This window comes from Thermobia domestica, chromosome 15 (genome assembly GCF_964235325.1).
Source record: "Thermobia domestica chromosome 15, izTheDome1.hap1.1, whole genome shotgun sequence".
NCBI lineage: Eukaryota > Metazoa > Arthropoda > Insecta > Zygentoma > Lepismatidae > Thermobia > Thermobia domestica.
This window is the reverse complement of record NC_137468.1, coordinates 2773086-2789929: the sequence shown is the minus strand read 5'-3', so window position 1 is coordinate 2789929 and position 16844 is coordinate 2773086. Positions and strand designations below refer to the sequence as shown.

Sequence of the window (16844 nt, the reverse complement as noted above, 5' to 3'; positions counted from 1 at the left end):
AGACGGTGATGATGAGAAATGAATGGAATGGTGGAATGAAGAGTCGGAGGAAACTGGAAAACCCCGAGAAAACCCACGTACATGGTGTTTGCCAACCATGAAATTCACTTGGCGCGAGCTGGGATCGAATCAGGCACCCCACGCACCAGAGGATAACGCTCTACCACTGAGCCGCCACTGGCCCCCGAAGTGGAAGTAGTTGGAGGTGTTGAACGCACAATTCATGACGACCTTAATGCCAACTACTCGGGAAGACCATAAAGCCTATAATCATGTTCTGTAGTGCTGGTGTTCCTCACCCTCTTACTGGATTCCAACTCCGTCTCTTTTCAGGACCAGAGTAATAATGTGATGTGCTTCTGGCGACGGTATGCTTCCGCTGTTTGGTTAACGGACACTGAACTGATGTCGGAATGGGGCGCTAAACCAATGCGGGAATGTGCTCACTGATGGTTGTTGTGATCTCCAAATACTTTGTGGACAACCTTGACGAGAGTTCCGGGGGAATGTCAGCCAACAACTATTTGTTCATGTACGATGTGGGACGTGGCTTTTCCTCCAGCTTGAGGGAAGTGCGGCCCTGTTGAGTGCCAGAAAAACCTGAACGTATACGGTCTGCTGCTTAAACGACAAAATTTACTTGAACAATTAACAAACGAATGTGCATGATCTAGCTCCTAATAACAATAACTTAGCTGCCAATCTTGACCACTCGTAGTAGTGAATTACCTCATGACTGCCAGTATTGGCTCTAATCCGTTCTGAGTGCTTTGTAAACAATTCCTATTCTTGTTCGTAGTGAACCCAATTTATGGTCAATCTGAATTACTAGCAGTAGGACATCTGGGTTATTGTCCGTTTTTCGTCCTTCAGCTGTGTACTGCTGTACTGCAGTTAGAATATAGACGTGAGATGATTTCCTTAGCTTGCTGCGTTTCATCCAGCTACACATTCCAAACTTGCTAACGCTCTTAGTCAGTTTCTTCATTTTCTTCTTCCATAACTGTGGTAGATAGCCTCTTGCGAGCTCTAGGGTCCAGAAATGAACATATCATGACCCTATATGTCTCTAATATACTATCATAACTTATTGCATGCGGGACTTGGGAATGATATAAGTGTGTGTCCAGATCCACGTGCTGCGTGATTTGCAGACCAGTACCCAAAAACACTTTTTCTTAAAAAGTTCTATTTCATGAATTCGGAGACCTTTGGTTCTGACATCCAAGACCTTACTCTCAGTTTACGATCTGGATCAAAACATGTTCCTGTGTAAATTATAGACTTTTTTACAGAATTATTTACCTGCCACCTGATCTAAATTTAACTTTTTCGTGCCCTCGTAAATTATCATGACGTATTTTCTTGTGGCAAAGACCATAACTATTCCTAATACAGTTTACCATTAATGTTCTACTTTGCATCTCATTAATTTGCTGAAAATGTACTTAAATTTAAACATTCCAGAATTGCTTTAGAATATGTATAGTATAAAAAGAAGAATAAAACTTACCCTTTCGTCCTCATCTTTTGCATGCATTCGTCCCCTCATGACATTATCTCGATACTCTAAACGAAAGAAAGCAACGTTTTGTTAAATTATTTGTCAAATAAACAAAGGATTTAAGTGTTCCCAAGAATATATTTTAAAATACTATATATGTATTTTAACCCTGATTTACGATTGGAGCTGTTGTTGACGAACTAATTGTTCTTGAGAATAACGTTTACAACTCGTAAAATGCATAATTATGTTTCTAAACTTTGTTTAACCGCATAACTGCACTTTGGCATTAGTGCATATTCCATTCAATTGTTTTAGTTCTGAAAGTCTCCACTCCTATACAAAATGTGACAGTGCAGTAGTTGTACTTGTTACTGCTACGAATGCAGTTTTCAACAATCAGCTTATTTTAAAATATAAATTCTGTCAGTATATTTATTGTTTTCGTAAAAAGATAGTCAAACTTCTTCAAGAGAGGGTAGACTTTACACAAGTCAGATTCATTTGTTAATGGATTTTACCATCGGATTTGTCCTCTACTTAATCTGTGTCGTTGAAAATACTAATAGAAAATATTATTATCGAAATATCTTTTAGTTTGTGTACCCTTCATTGAGGTATATATCTATTTATCTCTATGTTCTCTTTATTTCTTAATAGCATGAGTAATTTGCAGTATTCTTGGTATGAGTTGAGTTGATTTTTAGTTTAACGTCCCTTTCAGCAGCGAGGCTATATGAGACGTGGACCTACTGATTAATGTGGAATCCGAATAACATGAGCTCCCGCCGGGAATCGAACCCGGGTTTCCCTATTCTTGCTATGAACAAGATGGTAACGCCACAAGAGATTTTTACGACTTGTACATTTTAAGACCTGTACAGTTTGAAATTAATGCTGTTTAAGATTTGAGCATATTCGATACCCGGTTGGTGGTTTAAGAATGTCTCGCTCAAAATAAATAGTGATTGAAGGTGTAAATTTTAGTGGGCTTCGTGAAAAGGACGAATGAATGCTAACTACCAAACAGTATGACGTAAATGGTAATGAAAGCATGCAATGCAACAAATGATCCTTACAGTACTCACGTGGGTGTGAAGAGCTGTTGGGAGTTACTCGAGGCTGAATAATTAGACTTTCGAATGTTATAACAGTCAGCGCAATAGAGTGTTGTATTATATGTACTTTTAGCAAGTGTTAACAGGATTATAAAACAAATAAATGGGATGGAAGAACATACGTAAATCAATTGGCCAGGTCGACTAGAACCAACAAACGACTATTTTGGCTGGCGAATACTTGCAAGCACGATTTTTCAATCCCTGTCTATGGTACTGCAAAAGTTAAAGTGTACTTGGATTATACATTGTAATATTTTTATTATTTGAAAAATTTTCATGTGTTATTCTTTGCATTTCCTTTCTGTTATGATAGGTACGGAATAAAATTGGGATTTCTTTTAGTATTCTACCTGTAATAAAAGAACGTAGGCTGCACCAAAATGACAATTTGTCTAGTACCATTTGTCCATTTCTATCCATTTGTCAAAATGGGCATAATTTGTTTTCAAAATAAGTGAGGAAATTGCAATGTTTTAGGTAAGTTCTGCTTATATGTCTGTTCCGAGTATCACTTGTAAGCCAAATGGATGTTTACACCTATAGTAACTCTTTAGAATCAGTAAGATTATTTGGATGGCATATTATTTGAGATATGATTCTATTAATAAAAACAGCCAAACACCTATATGAACGAAAGTCAAACTAAGATAAGCTTAAGTTGTACGCTTTGTTTCTGATCTATAAACTTCGCAGTAATTGGGAAAATCAAGTCAGACCATGTTTCAGAATTTCTTAGAAATTTGGGATGTGATTCTATTGACAAAAACATGTCAAAATAATCTTCATTTTCCTATTATAGGCTTCCAAATAGATCTGAAAATCAAAGCAGCCCATATTAGTGCAAGACCGAGCGAAGTAGCTAAAGTGGTACAGCGTTGGCTTCGCATTCGGGAGGTCGCGGGTTCGATTCCCGCTGCCGACCATCCTGACGGGTTTTACAGGGTTTTCCCTAGTCCTACCAGGCAAATACCGGGATGGTACCAAATTTCTCAAAAGTAAATCCCCACGTTAAGCGGGTTTGCATATCCAGGCTCCCAACTATGAAAACATTTACGATCACTCCAACCCCAATCATTTCACAGATTCAAGCTGTTTTATATAAGTTATTAGGACGTAAAATTGAATATAATTTATACGAAAAAGACTTTTATGCATTGCAAGACCTGTAACTGCCAAATATTCACTACAAACTTATAGTCGTATCGACATAAACAAAAAGAAGTGTGAAGCAGGAAACTACTTTACCCAAGAGTCAAAAGAGACGCACTGAAGACATACGAACTGGTCGAGCGGTTTGGTTCACTTGTCTATCAATTAGAAGTTTATGTGTTCAAACCCTGAAGGGAGTATTCATTTTTTTTTAAGTGTGTTCCTATTTTCATCAGAGGACTGAGAACATTTCTTTAAATAAATCTTTGGCAACTACTTTTCTCTCAAATTCCATTAGAAGGGAACATTATATGAATTGCAAATCTAAAATCCACAGCTGAAAACAAAATATTATGTTCAATATTTCATTATTATCCTTTGATTTGTAATGAAAAACTAATTATAAGCATTGATGATTTCAGAAGATTTTCCCCCGGTAATGGTCAATATATGAATGAGAGAAAACTGATAAAACATTATTAGTCCACTTTGAGCATGATCGAAGATAACTTATGGCCACGAAGAGGGAAATTCATGTCGACAGAGTCTCAAATTCTCCCACAGGTCATGCCCTGAAATCAGCACTGTTTGAAAGGTTTCCTTAACAAATAGAATATTACATTTATTTCTCGTTCTACGTTTTGAAATGGAAAAATCATAATTTAAAAGTGAATTATAATACGATAAGCATAAATATTTATAGAGCTAATAAAGTAAATATTCTTGTGTAAGTTATCGATTTCTAATCGAATTAAAACTCGAATATTCGTTTGCATCGCACTTTAAAGTAAATCCTCTCTCTATATAATTCTTACTGGAAAGTATGTTTAACTCCAATTACTTAATCAATATTTTTAATAATATATTTTTATTGTAATACTTTTACTATACAATGTTGTATACACTACATTTCCCAAAGCAAAACCTCGCAAATGTATAGTGGACTAGTGAATATTATCAAATAAATTATAATTTTGTTTACATAAATACTGCATCGCCTCATTTGAAACTTCGTACTTTAAATAATAATAATAATAATAATAATAATAATAATAATAATAATAATAATAATAATAATAATAATAATAATAATAATAATTTATTTTACAATTCATTTCTGCCAGTAGCTTTCGCCCCCTTACTCCCACTTCATGCTTACTTATGAGGAAGCTGCGCGTCCCCAGGTTGGGAACCACTACTTTCCATTAAGGAATTCTGATAGCCTGTTAGAAATTTGCATTCTGACTAATATCAGTAAACTGCATTCTTCTGTTTCTACTGCGCATGCACCAGTGAAAGATCATGAATAATTCTGATAATTTATATAATATTTATGAACGAATATGTAATAGAACCTATATGAATAACATATATCACTCCTCAAAGTAACGAATACGGTAAACATTATTACAGCAGGATGAAATAGGTGTAAACTTCAGATACTACAAAATGCATTTCACTTGCTTTCCTCGCTGGTCTAGTGGCTAGCACGCGTGCCTAAGGTATATGGGGTCCCGGGTTCAATTCACGGTGGGGGAGTTTGGAATTTTAATTCTCTTAGATGTTTTTGTATTCGTGTTCCTGTCGTTCAAGATTAATGGAAATGATTGTAAAACGTATATAACCGAGTAGAAAATAGAGACAAGTTACTCAGATACGTTCGGTGAATCAGTTAACTTAAAGAAAAGAAATAACTGTCTAAGGCATTTGTTTGTAAATTGTGAAGAACTCCTAAAAGTTACTTCCAATACCACCAAAGTAACATTTTTCTTTTACTTGTTCTCGAAGTTTCTCTTTGTATTTCTATCGGATTTGATTAAATAGAACTTCGAATAGAGACCACGTTGAATTCATTTATTGACTAAGCCTGAAATTCTGATAAAGGTTATATAAAGATTTTATTATTATTATTATTATTATTATTATTATTATTATTATTATTATTATTATTATTTAAAGTACGAAGTTTCAAATGAGGCGATGCAGTATTTACGTAAACAAAATTATAATTTATTTGATAAGATTCACTAGTCCACTATACATTTGCGAGGTTTTGCTTTGGGAAATGAAGTTTATACAACATTGAATAGTAAAAGTATTACAATAAAAATATATTATTAAAAATATTGATTAAGTAATTGGAGTTAAAAATACTTTCCAGTAAGAATTATATAGAGAGAGGATTTACTTGAAAGTGCGATGCAAACGAATATTCGAGTTTTAATCTGATTAGAAATCGATAACTTACGCAAGAATATTTACTTCGTTAGTTCTATAAATCTTTATGCTTATCGTATTATAATTCACTTTAAAATTATGATTTTTCCATTTCAAAACGTAAAACGAGAAATAAATGTAATATTCTATTTGTTAAAGAAACCTTTCAAACAGTGATGATTTCAGGGCGTAAATTATATTCAATTTTACGTCCTAATAACTTATATACAACAGGTTGAATCTGTGAAATGATTGGGGTTAGAGTGATCGTAAATGTTTTCATAGTTAGGAGCCTGGATATGCAAACCCGCTTAACGTGAGGATTTACTTTTGAGAAATTTGGTACCTACTAAACAGGCCCTGGCCGATACCTTCCCAAAATCATTTCCATTGTTGTTGTTAGATATCCATGGAAAAATGCCTCTGAGCTGTATCTGGTGATTGTTAAATAAATAAATAAATAAAAATAAATAAATAAAATATTTGTTTTGCTAAGAGTAGTGTGGAAATTATTAGAGAAAATACGTTCTCTGATCAAAAATGCCGAATCGAAGATTGAAGATCGAAGATGATCTGGAAGGCTTTTACCATGTAAAGTGAGGAATTTTCAATAACCACCTGAGCAAATATGTAAATGGTTATAAATTCATGGAAATACTTCAAGAAAATGTAACTAACCTAAGGAATACAGCATGGTACTACCGTTAGCTTTGTAGTGAAATCAAGGCAAGCAAGTCAAGGATTGTTCCTAAGGTAATATTTTATCGTTCCTCATGCATTGTAGAACTAGTATCGTTTCTCAGCGCGTAAACGGATAGAAGAGGCTATTTGCTACGGAGTATAAGATCCAGAACTAATCACAGATGTTCGATAATATTTAATTTGAGAATTGGATGTGTCAGGTGTAATGTACTCCATCTCAATATTTATGAAAAGAAACCACAACAACTTCACTAGTATGTAGAATGGCTATTTATAATTTTGGGAAATTGCGCCATTGGTGAGAAAGATTATCTAGACCGTAGGATGGGCGTTGTAATCTAAAATCCCTGCATAATACAGGTAGCTAGCAGTAAAACGTTATCACAAGATCCATGTAATACAGGGAGTCATGGCATAACAGGGTAATACCTATGTTTAGTTTCTCAATAGGGAGGAGATAGATAGGAGTACAGACTTCTTTTGACGTCAATCATACACAGAAAAGATTTGCTGTTGGAAATAAGCTAAAAGAGTGATTATGAAACCATATTACGCGTTTTGAATTATCGGCAAGTGCTGTGAATTATCATGTGGGGTGGGGTTCAAGACCGATCCGACCCGTGACCCAACCCGAGCTGTCCCGACTGACCCGACCCGACAAACCCGACCCGAGTGACCTGAGCCGACAATCCGGCCCGAACTGACCCGAGTGATCCGACCCGACTCGGTTCGGTTCGGGTCGGGTCGGGTGAACCCTGACACTGGCCATATTAGATACACTTCCATCAACTAACAGCTCGCTCTTACAATTTGACTCTTTCAAACCCAGGAATGTCCTTTATTATGCTTTAAAACATGCCTTAGTTCTGTCTCGTCTGATGCACTATAGACGACCCCTTAATACAGTGGTTCCCAAACTCTCTTCTCTGACGAGACACGTTTTTCATTTTTACTATTTATATCATAAGATATGATACTGTAAGCCAATAAATTTCTATGAAATAGTGATTCTATGTAGTACAAAACATTGTTGTTGCTACTGGAGATGTTGATTTTTATACTCTGAAAATTCATTTTAACTAATTATTATTAAATGTTTCGTGATAATTAAATTCTACAATTCCACGATGCATCGGTTGGGAACCATTGATCTAATACACCATTAATAACTGCCAGACGCTGCACATGTAACCTCAGTGTTATTTTTTCTCACATAATAAGTGTTGCAAACTGTAGATGTGTCAAATATTTTAGTACCATCTGTATTACGAAAATTCAGTGCTCAACATTCTTAATAATTTGAATTATTTCTAGTATGTATTTTTTTAAAATTCAATAGTTTCCTGTAAATCCAATAATGTTAATGCCCAAAGGTTTTGTTTCAACATTGCAAAGCATATCTCAAAGTTTACTTCGATTTTACGTCATATAAGTATTTGGATTTTGTGAATAGAATTAACACCCAAAAACTGTAATAACAATTCTGAAATGTACAGAAAAATAATTATTTAATATTTTGCTTCTTTTAAACCTGTACAATGCGATTACATTCCTTGTAACCAAGCGTGGTCACATTATTCACTATCCAAATAATTGCATATTCTCTGTAAGGTGATAAGTAGGAAATATAGTGTGGTGTGTGTGTAATTTGAAGTATTGCGGGAAGTGCGGGAAGAAGTATTGCGTGTGTTAAGTGGAAATAAAACTCTTTGTACTTAGACATTGATTATTCATCATATGTCCAGTGGTGGATGCACAGGGAGGGCGGTCCACCCCCACCGAAATGTTCTTTTTTTACTTGCAATATTAATTCATTAGGGAACAGAAACAGCGTATTTTCTCATACGACCCAGTCTGTGTGACACAAGCCCGGCAGAGTCTAACCAAAATATAAAAACGGTGGATATTTCTGGTTCTACTTCCTTGGACTGGTTGCAATAACCAACAAAGTATTAAATAGGGCTATATGATTCGATCTTCGAATAGCTCTAGGAAGAACAAACTTTATCAACTATAACTTGTATTTTACCAGGGTGAGTCATAAAGGTGGTGGTGGCAGAACGCGTGTCACATGTCTATTTTATCACAGCACTAACGGTGTGTGGCAGGAACTACTCGTTGAATACACAGTTGGCAGGACAATGACTAAGGAGAAACTTGTGTGTCGTGTGCTCCTGCACCATTACTTAAAAAAAAAGGATTGAATGCAGCAGCAGCAGCCAATAAAATCTGTAGAAGAAGAATGTAGACACCTGTCCACAGATAGAAAATGGCTTCAACGTTTTCGGGCTGGTGACACTAGTCTCGATGACAAGCCCAAGTGTGGACGCCCTGTGACGACGGATATCGATACCTCCCTGAACGCTGTGGAAGGAAACCCAGGAGCCAGTACCTGTCAGATGGCAAATGAGGTCCAGTCATCACAAATTAGTGTAATTCGTCATCTGTATCAACTTGGTTTTCCCTCCAGGCAACCGAGAATGGTTCGCCATAAATTTACTCCATATCAAGCTGAACAACATGTTACCCTGTGTGAAGAAAGCTTCGAAACCCAAATAAAACAGGTTTTGGCGAGGGATCATCACGAATGATGTAAAGTAAATCTTTCTTCCTTATCCTGGCAGCGGTAAACAATGACTTCGACCAGGCATCGAGATACAGCCTATGGTTCAAAGATGGCGTTTTTAAGAGAAGACAATGCTGTGTGTGTGCGGAATTTTGTAGGTCCTGTGCACTGAAAGTTCGTTCCAGATGGCCGTGCTGTAGATAGGACATTGTATGCTGAACAGCTGCAACGGATATACGACATTGTTTGCCGTCGTTATGCAGTACTTAAGCACCTAAAACGATTTCTCCTCGAATTTGACAACGCTCTATCCCACAGGTCAAGAAAAGTCCACCAGAAAATTGCGGACATGGATGGTGTGGAAATTTTACCACACACCCTCTACAGTCCCAACCTTACGCCATCTCATTTTCACCTGTATCGTTCCACGGCACGCTTCCTGCAGGGCAGACAATTCCATTTCGTGGATGATGTGAAAACGGGTATTACAGAGTTCTTTGCTTGAAAGCCTGCAGCCTGGTATCGTCAGGGGCTTATGTCATTGGTGGAACGTTGGAGAAGGACCATACAGTGTGATGAGATGTACTTTGCCGATCAGGCTTCTGTAGTACAGGGGAAGTCGGGTGCTGAACATTATCCATGAACACAGTACGAACATGATTCACCCTGGTATTCTTGTCATAGAAAGGGGACAGTAATGGGCAGTCGTGCAAGCAGCTATGAGCACAGGGATCCCAGGTCCTTCCCGAAACTAACACGGCCTATCTTATACAGCAGCGCCGCAGACAAATTTTGGTGAAATTTCCAAAGAGTCATTATTGCTTGTCATTTGTCCAGTATATTTTAAAGTATACAAATACATGCGAAATATATTCTTGCGATAGTTTACTGCTGTCCTTTTCGAGTAACTGCATCACATCTCTAGCTAACAACCCTTCATAGAGAAAAGGCAATGTTTTCATGTTTCCCGCTTTCTGGATATTTTTCTCAGTTGGTTTTTACTATTATCCGTCCCTTCACTATATGGTGGCCCGGCAAGTGGTAAGCAGTCAACGACAAAAGTTTATTTTTTTCCGTTTGGTAAAATGTATTTTGAGAATAACGGTGGAATGGCTAGAACGTACAGAAAATCACATTCTTTTTAATTTACTGAAAACTGTACTCAAATTGTCCTTCCATTCTGAACTTATTTACGAAATTAATTTCCACACACAGAAAGAACCCTCGTCACTGACCGTACTCACTAAATTAGATATCAAACTGTAAATATGGGGAACTTTTCGAATTCTGAATTAATTGTAGAATATTGTACAGAATAATTTAGTGATCATTTAATATTTCATTGATTAACAAGAATGTGCTATGTATGAAATTGTTAATCTGTCGAGGCTTATGTGCCAAATGATAATACATTTCTCAATCTTTTTTACATAATTTTGTGAAGTTAAGTACATGAACAATAATTGAAATTGATGTATGTGAATGGATTTTGGTTGCAGTTGGAGGAATTTGAGTTGGTTGGCTGCAGTTCGTTGCAGTGGAGTGATTTTTGGTATTACAGTTACTAATTATTTCTACTTCTCCAACTTAACTGATCTGTATTTAAATCTTACTCTTGGATAGGGAAAGAACTATTGAATTGTTACAAATAAGTATTGCTAATGTTGCCAGGTATATTTAAGTTGCACTATTTAATTTATCAGATTGTCAATAATGATATATTATTGATATATTAAACATTTAAAATTATATAATGGGTAATAATTAGAATAAATAATTACTATTCAAAAAAAATTGAAATTGATAGTATACATGTTGTTCGTAATATTGTAGCATTTCATTGTATTTTCATACCTATTAAAGGGTTTGATCCTGGAAAGAACCTGCCTCGGTATCGTAGGGTTTGAAACTTTCGATGAGTTCACGACTACATTTTAAAGTCGGTCGTTTTAAATTGTAAAGTGTAGTTTTTGTACATGTTATTGAGTACTATTGCAAAATTTGTAATGTACCAATAAACCTAAAATAGATCAATGTATAAATGAATATTGAATTAAAAATGAAAATGAAATCTTTGAGTTTTACGTCCCACGGTTATGCCGGCTGAGCTAAAGGAGACGGTGATGAGAAATAAATGAAATGGTGGAATGAAGAAAGTGGGAGGAAACGGAAGGACCCCGAGAAAACCCACGCACATGGTGTTTGTCCACCACAAAGTTCACTTGAATATTGAATTAAGTCAAAGCACTGTACAAAAGAGAAAATTCAATGAAAATCCTAAATTAATTTGTTAAAGAAATAAATGTTAGTAAAGAGTATGGAATCATATGCAAAAATAACCATGTACAAAATAATAATTACAGTCAAGTTTTAAGAATTGTAACCGTTAATAGCCTAATCAAAAATTTGTTAACTTTAATAACTTTAAGTCCTTTTAGCATGTTAATAAAGATATTTGAATTTCTTGTAATGGGAAGAATTCGAACTTTCAATTTTGTCATCAGACGATGCAGCGCGTTGTTTGTAGATTACTGTACTAGATGTATTAGCCCCTCCCGAAATAAAAGCCTGGTTGTGCCTTTGGTAATGAGATGGAGCTCGAAACATACGATATGCAATTGTTTTACTATGATTAGAAAGACGAAGAAAAGAATAGTAGAATCTTCACAGCTCCTTACCAAAAATCTCTCCAAATCTGGGACTTTTGGGTTGATTAATTGACCGATTTGATTTTATGTTCATAGCCAGAAGCGAAATTCTATAGGATAAAACCTAGAGTTTAACATATACAAGCTACCAACAAAGATTCAAATAATAACACACACACATATATACACACACAGTTTTAGAGTATTTTTTTTTTATCCAACTGAAATTCAAGTGTTAGGATAGGGGAAGAACTGTCGGAAGAGAGAGCAATTGGAAGGGGAGTTCGACAAAGATGTTGCCTCTCGCCAACACTATTTAATGTCTATCTAGAAGAGATAGTAAAAAAGAGCCTACATGATGATGATGGCATTTCGGTAGAAGGTAGAATGATTAGGTGCATAAGATTTGCAGACGATATGGCGCTTCTTGCAGAATCTGAAAAGAAAATCAATAAAATGTTAGAAAACATGAGAAAGGGCTTTGAAGAATATGGGATGAAAATAAATGTTAGAAAGACAAAAGCCATGGTGATTGTAACGAAGAGGTCTGTGTCAAATATAAAAGTAGGAGGGAAGAAAATAGAACAAGTGAATAGTTTTCGATATCTGGGTAGTATTCTTACATGAAGTGCGAACGTGAAATAAAACCAAGGATAGGAATGGCGAAAGAAGCCTTTAGGAGGAAGAAAAGTCTGTTTTGTGGGAGCTTGAATAAAGAGTTGAGAAAAAGACTCATAAAACACTCCGTGTGGAATGTTGTGCTGTATGAGGCGGAAACACGGACATTACGTAAAAGTGACGAAAAACGACTGGGAGCCTTCGAAATGTGGGTGTGGAGAAGAATGGAAAGGATTAGTTGGGTCGAGCGGAAAACGAATGAGAAGGTGTTAGAAATGGGGGGAAGGAAAGAACACTTCTAGATATTATTGAGAATAGAAAGAGAAACTGGTTGCGAGATTGTTTAAGAAGGAACTGTATCATGAGGGACGTTCTAGTGGGTATGGTGGCTGGAAAGAGAGGGAGGGGCAAAGAAGACTACAATTAATGGATTATATAAAAACAGAAAGATCATACGCAAAGACGAAGAGGTTAGCGGATGACCGTGAAGCTTGGAAGCTCCTCAGCTGAGGCAAGTGACCTGCCAATAAAAGCAGAATACCTATGATTATGATGACTGAAATGTACAGACATATTTTACCGTAATAGTCCCAGTGCTATAAATTTAGGCTCAATCGACACAGATTTTTTTTTCACTCAGGTAAGAGAAGAAAATTAATTAGGATAAGAAATGTTAACGATTAGTTAGTTACCTTTCGACACAGCGTCATTCTCTTTAGCACATTCCTCTGAGGCGTTTTGGAATTTCTTTATCATGCCATAAAGATGACCCTTAAAGAACAATAGAAAACATATTTTATGTAAAAACATTCAGAACTACAGTTTATAACTATTTATTTATTTAGTTGTATTACTTTTATTGTATTTAAAAGAGATACATTTACCACAGTAAAGGATTATCATAACACAATTTCGTTTCTGGAAATGAAAAATGTTCCTTCGTAAATGTCACTTTGGATTTTCTGTGGTATTATATTGATAACCAGAAAATATCAACATAGAAATGAAGGAAACGCCGATGAAACTATTTGACGTTGTATGAACGTGAGGATGGACTTATCACTGTTGGCTTTTGACACCATACCGTCATTTCAGTACGTGTGCAACATGGCTGCTGGATAAATACAAGAGCTGGATTTGCCCATCTGGAAGCCGGGGCTAGAAAAAAATATGTAGCCCCCGTTCATTTCACCTAATACATTTCTGTGAAAGTACAGTTGGAAAGATATGTGAATATATTTCATATTTTTGGTCATATTTTATCTCATGATGATGATTATATTTTGTATGGTTCCCTTTAGACAGTCAGTTGAGATTTTGATCAGAGTGGAGGCTCCCAGCCACCTAATTGCACGAGGCTAGAGTCCCCCTAGGCCTCCCCTTAACCCGGCCCTAATAAGTACCAGAGTTTTAATCCCAACATTTCTTTCAATTTTTATACTTTAAAACATTTTTTTTACTTTATACAATTTGTATGTTGTAGTTTTTTATATTTTATATAATAGTAAAATTTTAAAATATCTGGTACCATTAAAAATATTTATTTATAACAACTTAATAGTTTAAACATTTCAACTTAAAACAGACTACTCAGATTTATGTCCAGACCATTTTGATTACAGTATATCAGGACCTCAGTTCAAAAGAGAACATTTCCTTTCACTTGTCTTTTTCTTTTTTTTTTTTTTTTTTTTTTTTTACTGTTGACTTTTAACGGTTTCTGGTTCTATGAGGTGAACTCTGTCCAATAACTCGATAACGCCTTTTTTTAAACGGGAATATTTTCGCTAGAAATCACAATGTAAAGTTAATCGTTTCTTTTATATATATATCGTGTCTTGACTTGAGTTTAATTCCTGTGACTCTAAATATTTATCACTCCAAACATTTGAAAAAGAAAGAAAGGAGAAACGAGGCTTGGACTCAAGGATCTTGTAAAATAGAGGATCTGCCTATATGTATCTTCATCCTATTAAATAAATGAAGCCAAAAACCAACCGAACATCGGCACGTCTGATTGACTACTCTCGTTTTCGCCATCGTCTCATTGGCTCTTTCGTTTCCGCCATGATGGTTGGCTCAAAACATTGCGATCCTATTGGGCAGATTGGGCAGAGTAAAGGTAGCGAAACTGTGATGTATGGCTTCAAGATTTTGTTGTAAGAGCAGATCCTCTATTTTATAAGATCCTTGCTTGGACTCTAGGACTGGGAGAAGAAGAAAATTGGAGAATGGAAGTTTTTGTACTGTAAGGGCAGATTTCCATCCAAGCATCCTTTGCGTTCATTGCTTGGGATTTCTATGTGTAGGCAACAGAAAATTGTGTTACACGTACAACTGCACTTAAACAACTATCTCAAATGCCTATTCAAATATAAAATGAAATAAAATCTTTGAGTTTTACGTCCAACGGTTATGCTGGCTACGCTAAAGCAAACGGTGATGATGAGAAATGAATGAAACGGTGGAATGAAGAAAATGTGAGGAAACAGGAGAACACCAAAACCGCCCACGCGGTGTTTGTCCATTCTAAAGTTCAGTTGGCGCAAGCTGAGATGCATGGGGTCTTGGGTTTCATCTCTACTACTAAGCTACTACAAACACTTTGTGCCTTATGCAGAGTCGTTTTGAAGTGTGATTAGTGACATACTAAAGACTGCGACTAACTTATGTTTCCTGCAGTAGTCAAGCCTTTAGTATAACACTAATCATATGTCAAAACGACTCTTCATAAGGCGATTTACTACTAAGTCACCGCGGCCAAATTGCCTATTCAACCACTTCGCAAGCAAAGAACGCAACGGAAGCTTGCATGAAAATCTGCCTTAGCTATACATTAATTGTGATTGAAACTGTTACGAGACCGGATGTGTTCAGCAGTGATAGTCGTAGTGTGAAGGGACTCCCTTTACATTTACACTAAACTTATATTTTTTTTTTTTTTACATTCACTCACTCCTACATACAACCCTTCTTTATTTTTAACTTTTATCTTTTTTCCCCAAGACCTTCTGACTTTTTTCTTTTTTTTTTTTTTTTTTTCCCGACTGCCTGGATATTTCGTCCTCTTTCACTGTCCGAGTTTCTGACCTGAATTGGACCTTTTCCTGATTTTGACGTTTCCTTTCTCGATTGTGTCCTTTGTTTTCCCCGACTCTGTCCTTACTATTTTTTTTTTTTTTTTTACAATTACTAGTTTAAAAGAATTTTATTTCAAACACTTTTACTTAGACAAGCCGAATTTTAGGACCTTGGAAGAGAAAGGACGAATCCTGAAATCGGGGTGGAGAGAAATCAAGCTGAAAGTTTTGCAGGTACTTTAAGATAGCAAGGGCGAATCTTCGTTTATCTAGAATCTGTGAGAACACTAAGGGCAAACCAGGCAAAACGCGGTATCTATGTCTTGTCCAGACCTGTCTGATGCGAGAGGAAAAAAGTCGATTTTTCGAGTTTGCCCTTTCTCTTCCAAGGCTGATTTGTCCCTGCGACATAACCCCTCTTTACATAATGAAATTTACAACAATTCTAATTTGAAAACAATGTTAGTGAAACAGTGGATTGGACCTCATGGTTGCGACTTTAATCCTATAAACACCCGTTAAAAGGATAAGATAGGAGACGGAATGAATCAAGGATGTTATAAAATAGAGGATCTACCCATATGTATCTTCATCCTATTCAATCAATGAAGCCAAAAAAACAATCGAGCATCGCCAAGTCTGATTGGCTACTCTCGTTTCTTGCATCGTCTGATTGGCTACTTTCGTTTCCGGCATGATTGTTGGCTCAAAACATTGCGATCCTATTGGGCAGAATGGACAGAATAGGGGTGGCGAAACTGTGACATATGGCTTCAAGATTTTGTTGTAAGGGCAGATCCTCTATTTTATAAGATCCTTGGAATAAATCACGATATCCAGAGGAAGGTGAAGACTTTAACGCATATTTTTTTTTCACTTGCTACCTTAGGCAACTGTTTTAAGTTGGTCACAAGGAAGCGGGTGAGGTTCGAAGTTGCAACACCCCAGTGTGACGTAATGTCACGTGGTATTATCATTGGGTTCAAGGTGGAACAAAACGAGTCCTGTGGAGCTCAACCCATTCGCTTGCTGATGCTCGCTCAGCTATGTTTCGCAAAACAAGTAAATCACTTTTTATGCATTATATATTACGTAAAGGGAAAATGAGTACTTTTTATTTTATTTTAATGATAAAAGAGTTATGAAAATTTAAAAAGAAAAATAAAAAAACTTCCTTTTGGCCGGGTTTGAACCCAAGCCAAAATTGATTTTAATTAGTAGCACATTCCTAGCACGCTC

The 16844-nt window shown here is 36.1% G+C and overlaps 1 protein-coding gene across 1 annotated transcript in view; it reads right to left on the bottom strand.

Moving 5' to 3' along the window:
• LOC145671806 (uncharacterized) overlaps positions 1–13291 on the bottom strand; it is a 129441-nt gene extending 116150 nt beyond the window's left edge. Inside the window, exons 1-2 of the mRNA XM_081741039.1 lie at positions 13218–13291; positions 1514–1569 (exon numbers count right to left, since the gene is read on the bottom strand). Of these exons, the coding sequence (XP_081597165.1) occupies positions 1514–1569; positions 13218–13281 (120 nt within the window). The 5' untranslated portion in view covers positions 13282–13291. The remainder of the gene's footprint in view (positions 1–1513; positions 1570–13217) is intronic.
• Between the last annotated feature and the right edge of the window lie 3553 nt (positions 13292–16844).